General features: G+C 39.2%; 1 protein-coding gene across 11 annotated transcripts in view; it reads left to right on the top strand.

The window, feature by feature from the left end:
• Positions 1 to 22,303, top strand: part of CEP126 (centrosomal protein 126) — a 101,103-nt gene that overhangs the window by 56,281 nt on the left and 22,519 nt on the right. For 9 of the 11 annotated variants that reach the window (XM_053204212.1, XM_053204211.1, XM_053204210.1 and 6 more), the window contains 4 exons: positions 133 to 2,269; positions 13,641 to 13,697; positions 18,715 to 18,827; positions 21,470 to 21,545. In XM_053204212.1, the coding sequence (XP_053060187.1) occupies positions 133 to 2,269; positions 13,641 to 13,697; positions 18,715 to 18,827; positions 21,470 to 21,545 (2,383 nt within the window). Of the gene's footprint in view, positions 1 to 132; positions 2,270 to 13,640; positions 13,698 to 18,714; positions 18,828 to 20,642; positions 21,159 to 21,469; positions 21,546 to 22,303 lie in introns of all 11 variants that reach the window. The other 2 variants (XR_008290747.1, XM_053204207.1) reach the window with 2 other exon arrangements.

The raw sequence follows: 22,303 nt of genomic DNA, 5'->3' as shown, positions 1-22,303 counted from the left end.
TTACAGTGTTTGTAGTCATTATTTTATATGCCAAGGACAATGGGTCTCAGTAACAGTGGGGTGTTGAATCATTAATTTTGGCATTTGAAAAGTTCTAAGCTATGGAACAATGGGTTTTTTTTTTTCTTTCAGAAATTTTGTGATGAAGTTAATCAAATAACAAACTCTGAAACCCTCTCAAGTATAGACAGTCTCGAGGCTGGGGAACATGAAGAAATATATTTAACAATTAACAAGGAGCTTTCCACATCAAACCAGCAAAATTCTGTTTCTCTCAAATCAGTAAATCTACAATCAACAAATCTAAGCTGCTTTGATGAAGATAAACTGTCACTCTCTAAAACTCAACATATAAATAATTGGCTCATAAATGTACATGATCCAGATACTCGGACTGTCACTCCTTTCTCAGATATTGTAAGTAAACCTAATGTTCTATCTTCTTGTGAACGTTTTAACGGTACAGAACAAAATCCACCTGTGGAAAGAGTCGCAAATACTGCTAATAATTCAGTAACCTTTGTGTATAGTCCTCCCGTATGTGTACAAGATGGAAAAAACAAAGAGGTCTCCAAAACCAGCGCTGTGAGAACAACTCAGTCCTCTACTGGAGTGTTCAGAAGAGAGAGACCCTCTGTTACTGAGAGCCCGGCATTTAAGTTCAGCAGGTTCTCTAACCGCCCCACTCCAGACTCCCTAACACAGGAAACGGCTGCAACTACAGACCAAGGGAAAAATTCCGAATTAATACAGGAAAATAGAACTACTTCAGTTCCTACTTCATTTGTACCCACGGCGACACCTTTGTTTTTGCCTAATATGCAATCAGCCAGGCCCCTACCAAACAGCAGCCTACGTATAAAAGAAATCGACCCAGTGCAGTGTTCTGATAAGTTAGGAGAATTGAAAAATGTAACAGATGAGAAGATAAAATATTTTAATTGTAATAAGGAAGACTGGCCTTTATTTTCACATGATTTTCAAGTTGCCTATATACCTCACAACTCTGATTCAAAAGATAGAAAACAAAAAATAGCGGAAACATCAACATCAGTGTCTAACGTAGTCTCTAACTGCGACTTAATCGGTCAGCACAAGAAAATGAAATACAACATTCATGAGAGAAACGGTGTAAGGTTTCTTAAAAGTATTTTAAAAAAAGAATCTAAATACGAACACGATTGTTTTAAGGCACTAGTTATAAACCGAAGCTTTAAGTTCGGAAATCAAAGAGCAGCAGCTATCAGAGATAGTATTGAATTAACAAAAGAAAAAGGTACAGAAATACCAAAGACTATTAAAAAACTGAGGTGGTTTGATGAAACTGGAGATACAGAAAAAACTGCTGCGGATACTCATTCATTGAAGAAGAGAACAGAACTATCTCAACAGTGGTCTCAACCATTCCACGTTCAGCCTAAAAGTGGTGCTGCCAGCAACATCATTAACGCTCCTGCCTGTCCTGTGAATTCTGCTGAGGGAACAAAGCCCACGGAGGGCTCTATCTCTGAAAATGCCGCTGCTTTAGGAGAACCTGGAACAGACCGTGTGCCCGAGAGCTGTCTCATACCTTCAGGTTATGATGTTGCTAAACAAGCGTGGCCAGCCTCAGAAAAAGAGGAAAGCCAAGCCCCTATACCTAGTGGTAATTCTAAAGCTCAGAAAGCTCACCCACGAAGAGGTGGCGCAAAAGTCGTGAGGAGAACAAGATGTGCTCAAGCCCAGGCACACTCTGAGTGTACCAGCAGAAAAGGCTCTGTCGTTCAGCCACAGTCCGCAAGCAAAGCTGACGCATTTTTACCAGCTCGGGGTAGACTGACTGTGCCTCATCCTCCCCCTAAGTCTCCGTCGCATATGAGGGGTGGTAAAGATACACAGGTGTCTCAGTGTCCATCAGTAACACTTGAAAATTCTCAAAACGTCATGACACAAAACTATTTTAATTCACAACCTGTGCTTCCAACAGAACACAGGTTAAATGAATGGAATCAAGAAAGTAGTTTTCCGCCCTCAGATGTTTGCTCTGAATTAGCCACTACGATGCCTTCTCTGCCATACTGTTCTCCTGAGTGCCGAACTTTAGCAAAAATACATCTTTCAAACGGCACACAAACGGTTGCCCAGCAAGGTGGAGTGTTTCACTGCACCCACAGATGTCCTGTTTATGAAGAAAGTCATCACACTGTGACTCTTAGAACTACTAAAGAAGAATCTGTTCCCTTGTGGAAAAGACGAAATAATATCCTGGGTCAAAATGAAAAGGCTGCTGGTAAGAAAAAACTTAGATATTTTTATAGATAAAGCGTACAGCTTTTAAATTCATGTGAAATTTTTCTCATTGAGGTATAGCTGTGTACACCCTATAGATATAATATTAAGTAATAACTTAGCCTTATAAAAATAACTAATCTCATGAGGCACCTGGGTGGTTCACTCGGTTAAGCATCTGACTTCAGCTCAGGTCATAATCTCACGGTCCGTGGGTTCAAGCCCCATGGCGGGCTCTGTGGTGACATCTCGGAGCCTGGAGCCTGCTTCAGATTCTGTGTCTCCCTCTCTCCTCTCTGCCCCTCCCCTACTCATGCTGTCTCTCTCAAAAATAAACATTTTTAAGAAAAATGTTTAAAAGTAAATACAAATTACTAATCTCCCTTAATAGTCTATCCTTGTCTATCTAGCTGAAGCTTTTAAGAGAATGACCCAACCTTTGCTCAACTAAAATTAGAAACTTTTCCCAGCCTCCATTTTTTTCTGTGACTTTTCTTGTTAGTTTAAAAGAGGAAAAACAGGGGCGCCTGGGTGGCTCAGTCGGTTAAGCGTCCGACTTCAGCTCAGGTCACGATCTCACCGTCCGTGAGATCTCTGGGCTGATGGCCCAGAGCCTGGAGCCTGCTTCCGATTCTGTGTCTCCCTCTCTCTCTGCTCCTCCCCCGTTCATGCTCTGTCTCTCTGTCTCAAAAATAAATAAACTTTAAAAAAAAAAATTAAAAAAAAAAAACAAAAAAACAAAAAATAAATAAAAGAGGAAAAACAAAGAACAGGGTCCAATTCTTATTCCATATCTTTCTGTCATTACATTACCCCAGTATTATAGTCAAAATTTCTGTCAAAATAAGCACAGTGAAAAATATTTTTAATTAATTATTCTAAATAGGTAAGTAAATGTGGTTATAATACTTTCTTTCATTTTTCTTTGAAATGTTAAATTGAATAGTTACAAGCTAATCATAGGTGGCGTTTGACCTTCCCATTCCCTTTCCAAAAGAGCGGCTGCTCTACTTTTAGGTGTTATGTATGCTGGGTTACCTATGGGGGAATGATAGCATTCCTTTATACATTTTTGAAAATCAGTTCCCTATAAAATGCCATCACCCTTAGTAGCTGGTTAACTCCTGGTGAAGCTATTTTCCTCTGGAGGAATGGACTAGAAGCCCATAAATTTGCCTACCAGTAGTAATCAGTTGCCTATTGAGAAATAGATAGGACTTGGGAAAAAGTCAGAAAAGCAATTCTTTCCTTTTCCCAAAGGTATGACTAAATACTAAAATGATGTAAAGAGGGAGTCAGTTTAAATTTTAATATTCAAACTCTTCTATAATTAGACTGTGAGATTTTAAGGACAGAGGGCTTTTATTGTAATTCATTACATGGTGCTTGGTCATCACCCAAATTTTTCTTAAATTGATGGACACAAGTCATATCAGCTAAATGCAAAGACTCCAATCTAAAAATCTTCAGTAGTTATCTATAAAAAGCTAAATTGTTTTTTTCATTTTATTTTCTTCTCATCAGGACAAGTGCCCTCTTTCATTCCCATCCCTTGTTGCCCCAACCCTCACCCTCACTTCCCCTCTGGTGACCCCCAGTGTGTTCTGTGTAGTTCAGAGTCTGGTTCTTGGCAAAAACCTACATTGTTTTAAATTATTTTCCTCACTAAAGATTTTATTCTCTTTTTATCTAGTCATTATACAATGTGACTTTAGTTTTCACCCTACTTCTCCCCCCCCAAAAAAGATGAAAGCTTTATATAGATTGGATATTCTAAAGTAATGATAAATTAATTATAATGGTTACTTTTTTGAGTTCCTAGTCTGTGCCAGTTACAGTGCTAAGTGTACACTTCGTGTCTCATTTAAGCCTCACAACAAGCCTGATAAATAAGTATTTTTTAAAACCCCATTTTGCAAAAAGGAAATTGAATTGCCCAAGGTCAAAAGCCAATAAATACCAAAGTTAGCATTTCACTCCAAATACCTGTGGCTCCAAGTCCCAGGCATTTTGTACTAAAACTGTATAATAAATGTAGGTATTAAGCAAACATCATCTTTCAGAGCCTGAGCTGATCAGGAAAAATATAAGGAAACATAATTTCCCAACAACTTAAGCATGGAAGAGTAGCATATTAAAATGATGTTCTCATTCTCAGATGAATGAATATAATGTATGTTCATCTGGAGAAGTGAATATGTTTCTAACATTTAATCGTAGAGGTAGTTCTTCAGGGTAGTTGAGCAGGAACACTGGAAAATATAATGAATTTAACAGTTTTAGTCCTGCTTTTTTTTTTTAATATTTTTTAATGTTTATTCATTTTTGACAGAGAGAGAGAGAGAGACAGAGTGCAAGAAGGTGAGGGGCAGAGAGAGAGGGAGACACAGAATCTGAAACAGGCTCCAGGCTTCAAACTGTCAGCACAGAGTCTGACGTGTAGCTCGAACCCACGAACCGTGAGATCATGACCTGAGCTGAAGTCAGACACTTAACCAACTGAGCCACCCAGGCACCCCATTTTTAGTCCTGCTTTTAATATTTCTTTTTAATTTTTCTTGACCTGGAGATCAAGTCACATGCCCTATTGACTGAGTCAGCCAGGTACTCCTTTTTAAAAACATTTTTTATCAGGCAAGCCTGTTTTTAAAGAGATACAAATACTCAAACTGTTGTGTGTTCTTCGTACGTAATCATATTCAGAAAATCCAGTACTAACAATGCTAAATACGTGGTTTGTCCAAACTATCTAAATATTAAACATTTCAAGTGAACCCTTCACTGTATGGAATTAGCAAAATGACCCATACCTCACACCATACACACAATCCCAGATGGACTATAGATATAAATAACGAAAGTGAAACAGGAAATAACGTAGGGAATATGTTTATGACTTTAGGGTGGGCAAAGATTTATGTGAACGTAAAAAACACCATTAAGGGCAAGATTGACAAATTGTACATTAAAATTACAAATTTTTTTCATCCAAAAGCACCTGTAAGATAATGGAAAGGTAAACCACAGAGAGATGTTGGCAGTGCCTAATACCAAGAAAAAGCTCATATCCAGAATATATGAAGAATTCTTATAGGTGATAAGAAAAAGACAACCCAACTATATCAGTCAGGGTTCAACCAAAGAAGCAGGTCCAGTGAGATGTATTCACCTTTATTGCAAGGGACTGGCTTCCGCGAGTATGAGAGCTGGCAAGTTTGACATTTTTAGGGCAGGCCAAGAGGACGGGCAAGCCAGAGCTCACAGGGATGCACTGAAAGTTGTGGTCCACAGGCTGAACTTTGTATTCTCTCAAGGAAGCCTCAGTCCTGCTTTTAAGACCTTTGAACTGATTGAATCAGACGCACACAGATTATCCAAGGTAATCCCCCTTACTTAAAGCAAATTGATTGAGCTAAAACCATCTATAGAATACCTGCACAGCAACACCTACAATAGTATTTGACTGAACAATGGGACTGTAAACTAGGTGGTACATCAGAAAGACCAGCACACCCATTTTTTAAAACAAAATATTTAAATAAGATTTTCAGGGGCGCCTGAGTGGCTTGGTTAAGCAGCTGACTCTTGATTTTGGCTCGGGTCGTGATCTTGTGGTTGTGAGATTGAGCCCTGTGCCAGGCTCAGTGCTGGGTGAGGAGCCTGCTTGGGATATTCCGCCTCTCTCTCTCTCAAAATAATAATAATAATAATAATTAATAGTAATAATATGTTTTTCATATAGGAGGATAGCCAAAAGGTCAATAAACATGATAAGATCTCAGGCTCAGTCCTCAGGAAAATCCACATTAAAACAATTAGATACAACTACGTACAGCAGCATGGCTGAAATTAAAAAGATCCAATACTAAGTGTTGGCAAAGATGTGACACACCTAGAAACTCTCATATCTGCTAAAGTTAAATTCAATTAACCTTGAACAACACAGATTTGAACTGCACCGGCCCACTTACAAGTGGATGTCTGCAGCACAGGACTGTAAATGTATTTTCTCTTATGATTTTCGTATCGTTTTCTTTTCTGTAGTTGACTTTACTGTGAGAATACAGCATATAATATGTATGACTTACAAGATACGTGTTCATCTAGTGTTTCTGTTATCAATGAGACTTCTTTGTTAGCAGCAGGCTCTTAGTTCAGTTGTGAGGGAGCCAAACATTGCAGAGTTTTGGCCACACAGAGGTCTGAGTTGTTCAAGGGTCAACTGTGATGGGCATGTCCTATAACCCCACAATTCCAGTCTGACAGAAAAAGACATGTCCACGAGCTGTATAGCCAGGATGTGAAATTACCTCAGAAGTCCTTCAACACTGATATAGAAAGAAAATGAAATCACATCACTCATTCCATGAAACACCACAATGAATGAAAATCAGGGAGCCACTGCTAGGAAACAGTAACACAGATGAGTCTCACACCATAACACTGTGCAAAAGAAGCCAGTCACAAAAACACACATTCCATTTCTATCAGGTTTATATTCATCTTCTATCAAGAACAAGCAAATCTCTGGTGGGGGGCGGTATGTGAAAACAGGGAAGGAGGGACGCATTCTCAGTGCTGGTTTTACTTCTTTTTGATTTGGATGGCTGTGCAATCTGGGTGTTTATATGGGATCTGTATACCCATAATTTGTACACATTTCTACAGGCAGTTTTACTTGGATTTCTTAAAAAGCCAAATGATGTCAGCATATAAATCCTTTGAAATATGATTTCAAACAGGATGCATTTTTTTTTCCTTTTCCAGGTAGTATCAAGAATATCTTCAAAGAATAAGAAATGTGATTACTAGAAAGAACCAAAGATACAATTGAGTTTAACTCCTACATTTAATGGATAAGGACATTGATACACATTATAAGTGAAATTATAGCTTGAGATAACATAGCTAGATTAAAGCAGAGGCAGGATTTTGTATTACAGCCCTAGTGTTCTTACCTTACAGTACATCTAGTTTTCATGAGATCAGAAGTTTTTTTTAAATGTTTGTTTATTTTTGAGACAGAGCGAAAGACAGAGTGCAAGCGGGGGCAGGGCAGAGAGAGAGGAAAACAAAGAATCCAAAGTGGGCTCCAGGCTCTGAGCTGTCAGCACAGAGCCCGATGCAGGGCTCAAACTCACAAACCGTAAGATCATGACCTAAGCCAAAGTCGGACACTTAAACAACTGAGCCACTCAGGCGCCCATGATGAGATCAGAAATTTTTTTTTTTAATGTTTATTTTTGAGAGAGAGAGACAGAGCGTGATCAGAGAGAGGGAGACACAGAATCCGAAGGAGGCTCCAGGCTCTGAGCTGTCAGCACAGTGCCTGATGTGGGGCTCGAACTCACAAAACATGAGATCATGACCTGAGCCGAGGTCAGACGCTCAACTGACAGCCACCCAGGCACCCTGAGATCAGAAATTTAATCAGAGACCCTGAAGCAAATTATTCTAGGTAAGGATTAGATAGTGTGCTGGTCACTATTCCAGGCACTTTACATATGGAGACAAATTTAATTCTCACAATAACTCTATGAGGTAAATAATATAACTTCCATTTTATAGAAGAGGAAACTGAGGCAAACAGAGGGCTAATAACTTGTGTAAGGGACATTGCTAGGCTATATGGCATAGTCAGGATTAAAATGGAGGCATTCTGTCTCTAGCATCTATGCTCTTAACTACTTAGCTATTATGCTTGTTTAAAAAAAAAAAAAAACACAACTCAGGGGCCTGGGTGGCTCAGTCAGTTAAACTTTAGACTCTTAATTTCGGCTCAGGTCATGACCTCACAGTTCCTGGGTTCAAGCCCTGTGTCAAGCTCTGCACTGACAGCACAGAGCCTGCTTGGGATTCTCTTTCTCCCCCTATCTCCCATCCCTCCCTCCCTCTCTCTCTCTCAAAAAATAAATAAACTTTTAAAAAATAAATAAAATGCCTTAAAAGGCATAATTCTATGGAACTTTTAACTAACCTTATTGTGGTAATCATTTTGCAGTATATGTGTGTATGCAATCATCAAATTGTATGCCTTAAATTTACATAATTTATATATCAATGCCATGTCAATGAAGCTGGAAAATCAAAAACTAATTTTTATTGTATTTTTTACTTGAATTCCAGTATAGTTAACATACAGTGTTATGTTAGTTTCAAGTGTGCTGTATAGTGATTCAGCCATTCCATACATTACTCAGTGTTAATCACGTTAAGTGCTGCTTCATTATTAGTGTATAGAAATGCAACAGACTTCTGCATATTAATTTTGTATCCCACGACCTTACAGAATTAATTTATCAGGACTAGTAGTTTTTTGGTGGAGTCTTTATGACTTTCTATGTATATAATATGTCATCTGCAAATACTGAAAATACTACTCCTTCCTTACTGATTTGGATGCCTTTTATTTCTTTTTGTTGTCTAATTGCTATGACGAGGGCTTCCAGTACTCTGTGGAAGGCTGTCCATTTTCCATCGCTTTTCTTGTACCTGACCTCAGGAAAATCTGGTTTTTGTCATTGTGTATGATGTTGCTGTGGGTTGTTCATACATGGCCTTTATTAGTTTCTATCCTTTCTCTTGTTGATGGTGATGTAACACAGTGATTGATTTGCAAATATTGAACCACCCTTGCATCCTGGGAATAAATCCCACTCGATCCCGGTGAATGATTTTTTTAATGTATTGTTGGATTCAGTTTGCTAATATTTTGTTGAGGAATTTTGAATCTGTGTTCATCAGAGATATTGGCTTATAGTTCTCTTTATTTCTTCAGTACCTTTTTCTGGTATTGGTTTCAGGGTAATGCTGGCCTCATAGAATGAATTTGGAAGTTTTCCTTCCTCTTCTATTTTTTGGAATAGTTTGAGAAGAATAGTTATTAACTCTTCTTTAAATGTTTAGAAGAATTCACCTATGAAGCTATCTAGTCCAGCTATTTTGTTTGTTGGAAGTTTTCTGATTACTGATACCATTTCATTGCTGATAATGTGTCTGTTCAAACTTTCTATTTTTTCCTGCTTCAGCTTTGGTAGGTTATATGTTTCTAGGAATTTATCCTTTTCTTTTAGGTTGTCCAATTTATTGACATAATAATTTTTCATACTATTTTACAATCATTTGTATTTCTGTGGTTTCTGTAGCTATTTCTCCTTGTCCATTTCTGACTTTGGTTTATTTGAATCTTCTTTTCCTTTTTATTTATGAGCCTGGCTAGAAGTTGATCAATTTTATTGATTTTTTCAAAGAACCAGATCCTGGCTTCATTGATCTGTCCTATTGTTTTTATTGTTTTTATGCCATTTATTTCTGCTCTAATCTTCATTATTTCCTTCTTTCTGCTGTTTGGGGGTTTTGTTTGTTCTTTTTCTAGCTCCTATAGGTGTAAGGTTAGGTTGTTTATTTGAGATTTTTCTCGCTTCTTGAGGTAGGCCTGTACTACTATAAACTTCCCCCTTAAAACCACTTCTGCTGCATCCCAAAGATTTTAGATAGTTGTGTTTTCATTTTCATTAGTCTCCATGTAATTTTTTATTTACTCTTTGATTTCTTGGTTCACCCATTCATTGTTTAGTATTTGTGTTCTTTCCAGAGTTTTTCTTCTGATTGCTTTCTAATTTCCTAGGGTTGTGGTCAGAAAAGATGCATGGTATGATTTCAGTCTTTTTTAATTTGTTGAGTCTTGTTTTATGGCCCAACAGGTTATCTACACTGAGAACGTTCCATGTGGACTTGAAAAAAATGTGTATTCTGTTTTAGGATGAAATTTTCTGAATATACTGTTAAATCCATCTGATCCCGTGTATCATTCAAAGCCACTGTTTCCTTGTGATTTTCTGTTTGGTGTAAGTGAGGTTTTAAAGTCCTATGATTATTGTATTACTATGGATTGGTTCCTTTATGTTTGTTATTGACTGTTTTAGGTATTGGGGTGCTTCCATGTTGGATGCATACATATTTACAATTGTTAAATCTTCTTGTTGGATTGTTTCCTTTATGATTATACAGTGTCATTCTTTGTCTCTTGTTACAACCTTTGTTTTAAAGTCCAGTTTGTCCATGTAAGTATTGCTACTCTCGGCTTTCTTTTTACTTTCATTTGTATGGTAAATGTTTTCCATCCCTTCACTTTCAATCCTCAGATGTCTTTAGGCCTGAAAGGAGTATCTTGCAGGCATATAGATGAGTCTTGTTTTTTTTTTTATCCACTCTGTCTCCCTGTTTATTTTGATTGGAGCATTTAGTCCATTTACACTCCAAGTAATTATTGGTAGGTATGTAGTTACTGCCATTTTGTTAATTGTTTTATGGGTTTTTCACAGTTCTTCTGCGTTCCTTTCTTGCTCTCTTCACCCACAGTTTGCTGGCTTTTTTTAGCAATATACTTGGATTCCTTTCTCTTAATTCTTTGTGTATCTGTAACTGGTTTATAATTTATGGTTACCATTAGGTTCGTATCTAACAGATTCTGCATATAGCAGTCTATATTGAGTTGATTGTCACTTAAGTTTCAACCCATTTTTTTCACTCCTCTGCCCTCCACATTTTAGGTATATGGTGTCATACTTTACATCCTTTTATTTTATGAATCCCATGACTGATTTTTTACAGATATACTTATTTTTACTGCTTCTGTGCTTCCTATTTTACTTACTCCTACTTATGGTATTTCCTCTCTGTTCAAAGAGTCCCTGTAACATTTTCTTGTAGGGCTGGTTTCATGGTAGTTACGTCCTTAAACTTTTGTTTGTCTGGAAAACTCTTTATCTCTCCTTCTATTCTGAATGATAGCCTACGTGGATAGAGTATTGTTGGTTGCAGGTTTTTCCTTTCAGCACTCTGAATATATCCTTTCACTCGTTTCTGGCCTGCCAAGTTTCTGCTGAAAAATCAGCTGATAGCCCTTTGGGATTTCCCTTGTATGTAACTGTCTTCTTTTCTCTTGCTGGTTTTAAAATTCTCTGTCTCTACTTTTTGCCATTTTAATTACTATGTGTCTTGGTGTGGACCTCCTTGGGTTGGTTTTGTTGGGGGCTCTCTTTGCCTCCCGGATCTGGATTTGTTTTTCCTTCCCCAGCTTCGGGAAATTTTCAGCTACTATATTCTTCAAACAAATTTTCCATCCCCTTTTCTTTCTCTTCTCCTCCTGAGATCCCTATAATGCAAATGTTACTATGCTTGATGGTGTCACTGAGTTCCCTGAGTCTATTTTCATTTATTATTATTTTTCCTTCTCTCTGTCTCTTGTTCACTTTCATTGCTTTCCATTCCTCTGTCCTTCAGGCTGCTGATTCATTCTTCTGCTTCCTCTACTATTCCTTCCATCCAGTGTGTTTTTAATTTCATTTATTCAGTTCTTCGTGGATTGGCTCTTTTTTGTTTTCTATCTCTTTGTTAAGGGTCTTACCAAAGTCTTCCACTCTTTGCTTGAGTCTCATGAGTATCTTTATGACCATTACTTTAAGTTATCTATCAGAAAAATTACTTATCTCTGTTTTGCTTAGCTCTCGTACTGTGAATTTTTCCTGCTCTTCCACTTAGAACATATTCCTCTGTCTCCTCATCTTGTCTGTGTGTCTGTTTCTGTGTGTTAGGAAAGTCAGCTCCATCTCCTGCTCTTGAAAGTAGTGTCCTTATGAAGGAGAGAACTTTCCATGTCCTGCTGTGCTGTCCCCTGTTCCCCAGAACCTGGCCCTTCAGGGGCATGCCCTGTATGTGATGTACACCCTCCTGTGGTGGCTGAGCTCCCTCTGCCTTAAGTCCAGTCGTCTGCACAGGGTGTCTTTGCCTATTGTGGGCAGGGTTTTGTCCCTGGGCTGTTTGTGGGCCAGTCTGGGGCCACCTTGGGTTTGAGTTGAGTCAGAGCAGGGGTTCGCCAGAGATGCAGTAGCACCGGCCTTGTGCTTGTTGCTCCCTGAGAAGTTTGTTGGTGAGCAGGGCCTGCCATCAGACCAGATGTCTGACCCCCCACCCCCACCCACTACCGCAGCCAGTTGGGACCGGTGTGTGTGGTTGTCTTCCCCTCCCCCTGGGGCAGGACTCATTTTGGAGTGGCACTGGCCCTCGTTGGGGCTGCTTGCGCCCCGCCAGGCTTGCAGCCCCGGTTTGGATGAGCTCTGGACCCCAGGGGAACACGGAGGCAGGGCAGGCAGTATTAGCAAGGTTTGCAGTAGTGCTGTGCAGAAGGGGACCTGTAGCTGCCAGGACAGAGGCAGGCCGGGCTGGGGGGACTGGATCCCCAGCAGCACACAGGGCAGAACACAGGGTTAGGAAGGTTTGCGGAGTCTGCTGAGGGAGGAGACCTGGAATCAAGGCCTGGCTGGCGGAGCTGTGAGCAAGTCAGGTAGTGAGTGTAGGCCCTGTGCTGGTCCCCTCAGGTGGCCATGTGTTTTGCTGGGGGCAGGGGGAGGGGGAAGCAGGGGACTCCTGGAGGGAATCACTCCCTCCCCCCTGGAGGGATACTGGGAGTGATCCCTGCCCCTCAGCACTTGCCCTGAGATGACTAAACACATCTCCATCCTGTGTGCCCGAGGTGTTTTTCAAATTGCTACCTATACTGTCTCTTTAAGGGTGCAGACTCCGTTTCCTCCCACCTTCCCAACTCTCTGAGCCCACTGATTGTAAGAACTCACAAAATTCGGCCCCCTCTGGTTTTCAAAGTCAAACAGTATAGGGAGTCATCTTGCCCATGCAGGGTCCCAATGCGTCTCTGTTTCTCTCCCATGAGTCTCTCCCTCCCAGGGGCCCCTCAGGGTTCCATTTAGCTCCTGACGGCACCTCTGCCTCTCCTGCCCTCTTCCTTGTGGCCGATTCTCAACGTTCAACTGTGGAGACCATTCTGCCAGCCTTAAGGTCATTTTCCGGGTTATTGATGCTGATGTGGGTGTTCTCTAGTTGTATCCAGGGGACTAGCAAGGTGAGCTTAGGGTCATCCTGCTCTGCCACCTTCCCCAGAAGTCTCAGAAAATAGAAGTTAACTTACCTAACTTTTTAGAATTGAATATCCACAGATTTTTCAGTGATGTACATTAAAAAAATTTTTTTTAATGTTTGTTTATTTTTGAGAGAGAGAGAGTACAAGCTGGGGAGGGGCAGAGAGAGAGGGAGACACAGAAACTGAATTAGGCTCCAGTCTACGAGCTGTCAGCACAGAGCCTGACGCGGGGCTCAAACCCACGAACCGAACCGTGAGATTGTGACCTGAGCCAAAGTCGGAGGCCCAACTAACTGAGCCACCCAGGCACCCCTGTACATTTTTTAAAAGTACATTGATCTATATACAATTTGTAGAAGGCATAAGAAAGTTATTAATGAAACAGAGAATGGAGTTAAGATTTAAATCATCTTTTCTTTTTTTCTTTTTTTTCCAGGAATCTACATCTTATTTTTATTTCTTACTTCAACAACAAACAGAAAATTTAAGCAAGGTATATTTTATAGCACTAATAAAGGATAGAAAGTTTTAAAAATAAATGTCATAAAAGAAGTATAGGACCTTAACAGGGAACATCAAAAAATTTTAAGGGAAAACACTTAAGACCCAATACATAGAAAAACAATCCTTAATGACTTTCTTTAGTGTCATTTATCTGTTCCTCTATCTCCTTCATTTCCTGGAACTGGAATTTACATCTTAAGCCTTGGTATATTCAAGTTAAATATTTTTAGCTAGTTTACATCGCAGGTGATATTATCTACTTTATATTTAATCACAGCAGGAAACATTTCTGGTTATCTCAGCATGAGTGAGGCTAAGAATAACCACTGAATTAGGGTGATTGACTTGATTGGAATGGTCTTCAGATTGTTATTACTTATCATTGATAATAAAATTTTTTATGGTCATTATAACATTTATAACAAAAGTAAAGAATCTAACAACAGTTTCCTTTTCCCATTGACATTGTAATCTATTTCTTTTGCTAATACAAATATACTTCAACTTCAATTGGACTTTTTCATATCATATATTTAATCAAATCATCTTTTCTAACTGAAGTGGTAAATCAGAGTAATAAAGTTCAGTTTGGCAAATATAACTGTAAAGTCGTGGCAATTTTTACAGTTTTTCTTATTGTGAAATATATCTTAGAAGAGAAATGTATAAAAAAAAAAAGAAATATACAGTACAAAGTAAAGACTAATAATAAAAAAAGAACTCTGTACCCACTACTCAGTTTTAGAAACAGAAACTTACTGGGGCTCCTGGGTGGCTCAGTTGGTTGAGCGTCTGACTTCGGCTCAGGTCATGATCTCACAGTTCGTGGGTTCAATACCCACGTCAGGCTCTGTGCTGACAGCTCAGAGCCTGGAGCCTGCTTCAAGTTCTGTGTCTTTCTCTCTCTTTCTCTGCCCCTCACCCACTCATGCTCTCTGTCTCCCTCTCAAAAATGAATAAACATTAAAAAAGAAAGAAAAAGAAACTTACTGGTATTGCTGAGATCTCATAAGCCCCTCCCCAGCTGTATCTCCTTCATCTATTACAGACTAGACCACTATATAGGATGGTGTTAATTGTTCCATGCTTTTTTTTTTTAATGTTTGTTTATTTTTGAGAGAGACAGAGAGACAGAGTGTGAGGGGGGAAGGGGCAGAGAGAGAGGGAGGCACAGAATCTGAAGTGGGTTCCAGGCTCTGATCTGTCAGCAACAGAGCCCAATGTGGTGTTCGAACTCACGAATGGTGAGATCATGAACTGATGACCTGATGATGACCGGATGCTTAGCCGACTGAGCCACCCAGGTGCCCCTGTTCCATGCTTTTCTTTATCATTTTACCGCTTGTAAATTTATCTCAACATATTTTTTGCCTAGTTCTGTAATTTATGTAAATGAAGCCATTTCATCTGATTCTGTGATTTGCTATTTTCAGTTTTATTTTTTAGATCCATTATTATTAGTTTAGGTGTACTTCATTCATGTTCATTACTGTATTACATTTCATTGTATGAATGCACAAAGGTTTTTCATTCTTCTGTCATTGGGCTTTGGGGTTGCTTCCAGTTTCTTGCTTGAATCAATAATGCTTCTGGGAATAGTTTGGTATGCCTGCTGGTACACACGTTGCTGGGTCATAGGGTTGTGTATTTTTAACTTAACTAGGTGCCAAATTATCTTCTGGAGCCATATATGCTCATCAAAACTGACAGTCAGACATGTTACTGTTTTCAGTCTTGTGGGTGAGAAATAATGTCTACTTAGAAAAACTTGCACTGCCCTGGTTACGAATGAAGGGAGCGCTGTCCTATGTTTGTGTACCATCTGCCTTTCCCCTTCTGAGAGATATCTGCTCCTTGGGTTTTTCCTTAGTGATAGAGTTCTGCATATACTCCAGGATTCTGTGTCATTTTATGCATGATATCTATTTTCTGCCAGCTTGTGACATGTCCTTTCCTTTTTCTTGATGAATATAATTTCAGTTAAATGTGGTCTTTTCCTTTGCAGCTTCCCTATATGTAGTTAATTAGTTTTTTTTTTTTTACAGTTCCAAGAAAAAGATCTCTGTCTTGACATTGTTTTTTTAAAAAGAAAAAAAGTCCCCCCACCCAAAAAGAGTTTGCTCTAGCTGTTAAAAATGTAATATAATTTTAGGCAATAATAAACAGATCTTTGGAAGTACTACTGCGCTCTATTTCATATATTGTCTGTATATTTCGGTGGCTATATAAACAAACCGGGGTGACCCCTCCAGAAGTAGGGGGTGGGTCTGAAGACCAATAAAAGAACACAAGTTTAAAAGACATTGTAGCTGTGTACAAATATTTGAAGATGTATTACAGGAAAGAAAGAGAAAACCTAACTGAATGAAGGGTGAAAATTGCAAGGATACTTTCAGTTCGGTGTAAGGACAAGTTTGAGCTAAAACCACCAACAATGCAAGAGGTGGGGGCTCCCCTTCACTAAGCCATTCGAGCTTCGTCTACCTGTGAGTGAGATCTGAGTGAACGGTTGACCTGTTAATTTCTAAGATCTCTTCCAAAGCTGTCATTCTTTGGATATCTGCAGAATTTTTCCTTGTGTTTATATGTAAGAATACTATACATATTAAATATGTAATAATTAAAGCTTAGTAGCTTTGAGTTTTGGTGGTAAAACTATCATCTAGAATTTTCATATGAGACTAGAAATTTGGCCAGAGATGCCAGTGCAAACTATATTTTTTTGCAAATATCCCAAGGTTCTCATCTGTCCCTGGGATCAATAATTTACAATCAATAAAACTGAACACCTACACAAAGAATAATAAAGCTCAAAAACAAATAATTATGCTACAAATCAACAAAGTACAAAAGTGTGGGCAGATCTTGACTCCAAAAGATTTCCAAACAGGCTTGAAGGAAGAGAAGAATTCTTAACACTGCAGTCATGTGGCCAAGGAAATTTTCCTTTCAAGTATTTTCATTTTATCTTATTTTATTTTCATTTTTATTTGAGAGAGAGTGAGCGCAGGCAAGGGAGAGGGGAGAGGAAAAGAGAGAGAATCCCAAGTAGGCTCCACGCTCAGTGTGGAGCCTGATGTGGGACTCAGTCCCACGACTGTAAGATCATGACCTGAACCCATATCAAGATTTGGATGCTTAACACACTGAGCTACGCAGGCACCCCTCATTTAAAACATTTTTAAAACTCCTAAAAAAGATAGGGACTTTTCAAGATTTAGTGAAAGACACTTCCAAGCATAGAAAACAGTGTAGAAACTCGTATTGATGCCCAGATGATCTCACTAAAAACTATAGCATTTAGCATACCTAGCTTAGCATATTAGCATTTAGCTTAGCCATGTGGGTGGGAATAAAAATAATAACAGAAATTTTTAAACTATAGGATGTGACTTATTAGTGGATTATGAACTCATTGAGTTGTGATCGGAATTTTTTTAATGAAATATAATTTTAAAATCAGAATGTTCTAGGATAGAAACTACCAGAGGGCATCATATATTATAAAGGTAAGTATGTTTCGTAGAACATCCTGGATCACAATGCAAAGTATCTTTCTGTGAGACACAGTCAAATCAGAATGAAAGTTGCTAGCGTAGAAGGTAAGAGCTAGAATTTAGATTTTAGAGACTGCTTGGAGGTAAATTCCAGCTTTGTACTTTACTAACTTTGTGACCTTAGGAAAGCTACTTTTCCTTTCCTGTGCCTAATTTTTCTGTAAAAATAGTGATGATAATAGTGCCTACGGCCCTTAGAACAATCCCTGGGCAATTATAAATACTCAATTAATATTAGTCTGTTTCTTGGTTTGCCTGCCTCACATATGATGGAAGCCTACAAAAGTCTTTTTTAGACTCTTTCCCATTTTGTGAGGAGTCATTCGGACGCTGTGAGATAGCAACAAATCCACCTACCAGGGCACACATTACAGTTTAGTTACACTACAGGAAGTGAGGGAGCACTAATTAATGATACCAGTGCCAACCTGTCACATGGAGAACCTGTACTGTCCTTCCAGGAGAGCTTTGTTTTACTATATGCAGTATATGACCGTCTACAAACCGTGCAAACTGACAAGGGCACCAGTGTCAACTGTATGTTACCGTAGTAAAGTTGAACTTCTAATTTTTAGATTATAAATTTAAATTGGAACTTTAGGGGCACGTGAGAGCCTCAGTTAAGCATCCAACTTTGGCTCAGGTCAGGATTTCACAGCTCATGGGTTCAATGCCTACGCTGGGCTCTGTGCTGACAGCCCAGAGCCTGGAGCCTGCTTTAGATTCTGTGTCTCCCTCTCTCTCTGCCCCTGCCCTGCTCACACTCTGTCTCTTAAAATAAATAAGCATAATTAATTAATTAATTAAACATTTAAAATAAATAAATAAACATTTTCAAGATAAACATTTAAAATAAATAAACTAAAAATAAATAACATTTAAAAAAATAAACATTTATTTAAAATAAGTAAGCATTTTAAATAAATAAATAGAAATTCTAGTAGGTTCTTCCTACACAGCAGTGATCTGTTTTGCATATCCCCCTGGCATTCTAGCACCACACCTCAGAGGTCACTGGTCTAAGCCATAAACTCAGAAGCAGAGATTTTGTTTAATTCATCATTGTAATTGTGTCGTGCATGGTACATATAGCAAGCTCAATAAGAGTTTTGTTTTTTTAAATATTTTTTTAATGTTTATTTTTGGGAGATAGGCAGAGCGGGAGAGGGGCATAGAGAGAGAGGGAGACACAGAATCTGAAGCAGGGTCCAGGCTCTGAGATGTCAGCAGAGCCCGACGCGGGACTTGAACCCACAAAGCGCAGGATCGTGATCTGGGCCGAAGTAAGACACTCCACCAACTGAGCCACCCAGGTGCCGCTCAATAAGAGGTTTCTGACTGCATGTATGAAACTTGAGGTTTTCTGTGATGTTTGAAGGTAACTCAGACATTTGTGCATATATACTATGTACTCGTAAATTTTGACATTTTGCTGGCATTTGTTTTAAGATTCTACTGTTTTAAGAAGAAAACGAATTGTTGAAAATAAGCAGAGGCGTCTTTTAGAACAGAAAAGACAAAATTCTGGATCTGTGGGACAGAAGTACAATGAGCAAATGAATGTGAGTACAGAATTAGTAAAAATCTCAATTCTGTGGTGAAAAATTGCTTGGAAAACAATGTTCTCAAAGGACTGTGCTTTTGCTATAAACTGTGGACCACTACGTAAATATAAGTGTAGCCAAAGGCATTATGAGACAGCCTGGGAATCTATTCTAGGAACTTACTGTACTAGACTTATTTGCTATACTCTAATTTGCCTATATGATCAATTCCTAATGAAGCTTTGAAACCAACTTTAACAAATCACCATTATTCTTTTTTTTTAATTGTTTCTCTTTTTTTTAGTGTTTGTTTATTATTGACAGAGAGAGAGAGAGACAGAGCGTGAGTGGGGGAGGGGCAGAGAGAGAGGGAGACACAGAATCTGAAACAGGCTCCAGGCTCTGAGCTGTCAGCACAGAGCCCAACGCGGGGCTCGAACTCACGGACAGTGAGCTCATGACCTGAGCTGAAGTCAGACGCTCAACCGACTGAGCCACCCAGGTGCCCCAACAAATCACCATTACTCTTTTATTTTGTTATTTATAGTCACCTCTGGATTACCAACATGTTTATTTACAACAAAGTTTTTAAATATACATTAAAAAAGAAAAGTAAGTTAGAGCCCTGGATAGAGGAAGTATGTATGTTAATCATGAAGACTAATCTAGTTTCGTGTGTTTAAATATCGTCTTTGGATCTGAGCTTCCTGGAAGACATGGCAAAAGGAAAACAGGATGAGGGAGGTGTACAGTTCTCAGGAATTATTGATAATGATGCTGTTGGGGGTTCAGTACATTAAAAGACACTTCCCACTGAGGCTTTTCTGTAGGGCATGTTGAGTTCATAACAGATCTATTCCTATAAACAGTCAACAGTGAATGAATAAGGAGTTTCATATGGCTGTTTGAGATAGAGATCTTCAGTAAAAGTCAAAAGGTTAATAACAGTAATTTTAAAATTAGTGGAGGTGATTCTGTGAGAGCAAAGTAAACAGAGGTCTAGAGGTCTTACTGATCCAAGGATTGAATTTAAAATATTAAAACATCTAGATGGGTGAGTAAATCACATTTCACTTGGAATTTCTACTTTAAATACCACTTCTTTTGATTTTTTAATAGAACTGGAATAGATTGCCTTATGAAGAATTTATATCCGAGTTATGAGTTGAGGATTCTATTGTTTGTATATCATAAGAACTATTAATTTTTTATATGGATAAGATTTTTAATATGAAGAAAACCACGAGATATTCTTAATGGCAAGACAAAAGTCATGTAGTTGTATGTATCGTGTGAATAAAGCTGCCCCGCTACCGACATACTCTTACTGCTTCATAACATAGTGCTCACTCACAGACATAACTTACTGATTACAAATACAATAATGCCTCCTAAGTCCTTCCTTTTTAACCTCCACATTGTTCACATCAAACATCTCAAAATCTGTCAAGTGAACAATTTTTTTCTTTATTTTTATTAATATATTTTAAATTCTAAAGCAATATGTACTTGTTCTAACCAAAAAACAAACAAAGTTTTAAGTGCTTGTGATTAGTGCCCTCTCCAAATTCTTTTTATTTTTCTGGGTCTTATTCTGTCCCATGTGTTCTCCCTCTGCACTCGGTCTTACTGTTTTTAGAGTCTGTTTTTGCTTTTCTTTCCAGAAGCCTCACTCCCATCTTTACACACATCTTCCATTCACACGGCTGTTTAAACATCTTCCAGAGTCTTAGCGTTAGAATAGGTGAATCAAAATCAAGTTTTGAAGTTTAACTTTCTCATCCCTTTTGTTTTGTTTTGATTTTTGTTTTTTTGTTTTGCTTTCTAACTAAGGATCCTACTACACAGGGGTTCAGTCATCCAGCAGTGCCCACCACACCCCCACAACCAGTCACCATGTACTGGGAAACGTGCTTTATCCAACTGGATCTGCCCAGCCCACCACTTCCACATGGAAAGCACCTGAAAGAGACCAGTGAAAGCTAGAAAAGGCAGAGATGCCACTTGGTGCCTGGACTGGGTCAGTCCAGTGAGCCTCCCATCTGCGGTGGAGGCCAGGCGAGGCCACCCAGGCCATGAAAGGAGGGCTCTTGGCGCAAACCTGCGCCAGCGGCTGTTTGGATCCGGCCGAGCACAGGCCCGGGGTGGGGAGTGGCAGCCAGGCCCTGTCCTGTGTGAGAGGCAGTCCCTGCCCACTGCAGGGCATTTTGGGGTCCTTCCGGGCCGGAGAGCCGAGCGGTGCACCAGCGGCCAGTGCTGTGAGAGCTCCGGCATGGCCGTTCCGAGCCGGACACCTGTCCCAGACATCAGTCACCTGCGGCCGCCCCGCCCTTGCAACGACAAACGGAGGTTAGAAGCCTCAAGGGAAATGTTTGCTGTTCCTTTAGGCAGCACCTTACTTCCCTCTTCCAAGCATCCACGACAACACAGCAACCTGAAATTTTTTCAAAGTTGACATAAAATATATATTTTTTAATATTCAGGTACCCTAGAAAGGACTTATTCCAGTAATTCTTGATTTCTAATAATAAAAAAAAACCCTACAGGTTACATGAGCAGTGATAACCAAAAACATATAGAGTGAATATGGGTTTGTTTAATGTATAATAATGAATTTTTAATATGGAATTATGTTCTGATTTCGTGTTATATTTTTATAGAATTTTGGACAAAGTGTCCAGCTAAGTTCAAGGGAGCCAAAACAAACAACAAGGGGTACTTCTGATGTTGAAGAAGGTATGTTTCGGTTTAAAATTTCTCTCTGAGCTTTGTTCCCCATGATTTCATATTTTGTTACTTGTATTTTCCTAAGTGCACACATACCTGAGCGGTGAACCACCATGTGGGGGCTGAGCCGCCCTTGCCCTGCACATTCAGGCTGTTGCCAGGTTTTTTATTCTAAATAATAATGTATTGGATGGATGTGAGGACGATCTGGCTGCGACATCTGTCACCCCATCGATCACCAGGGTTGATTCGGCTGATCTGGCTGGCTAGGCGGGTGTCCCCTTCCTCCCTCACCGGTCCATGTGCCTCCCTTCCAAAGCTGAGCGCTGGGTCGAAGAGGACGACATTCCCCTATAGAGGAGGACCGTGCTTCCATCAAGGGTATACGATTAGCTGCGCTCCCCTGCTAGAACCTCCAAACTAGCTCTCAAGGTCCATTTGTAGGAAAACGTAAGGTAGTCTAGCTTCCAAGACTCCAGACACATCCACATGAGGTGCTGCAAGTGGCAGTTGCCTTTCTTAAAAAAAAAAAAGAAAGAATAATAATAGTAATTAATAATAATAATGATGATGTTGATGACGATGATGTATTGGACATCTTTCTACATGAAGCTTTTTCCTCACTTTTCAACCATTTCCATGAGACGGAGATTCCCAGAATTAAAATTACGCTATTTTCCATGTCATTGACATCCAATAAATACTTGCTGAGTGAAACTCTGTATTACATGAATACTGGATCAGAGGGAATAAGCATTGTTATAGCT

The sequence above is a fragment of the Acinonyx jubatus genome, chromosome D1 (assembly GCF_027475565.1).
Source record: "Acinonyx jubatus isolate Ajub_Pintada_27869175 chromosome D1, VMU_Ajub_asm_v1.0, whole genome shotgun sequence".
Lineage (NCBI taxonomy): Eukaryota > Metazoa > Chordata > Mammalia > Carnivora > Felidae > Acinonyx > Acinonyx jubatus.
This window is presented reverse-complemented; position numbering and strand designations above follow the sequence as displayed.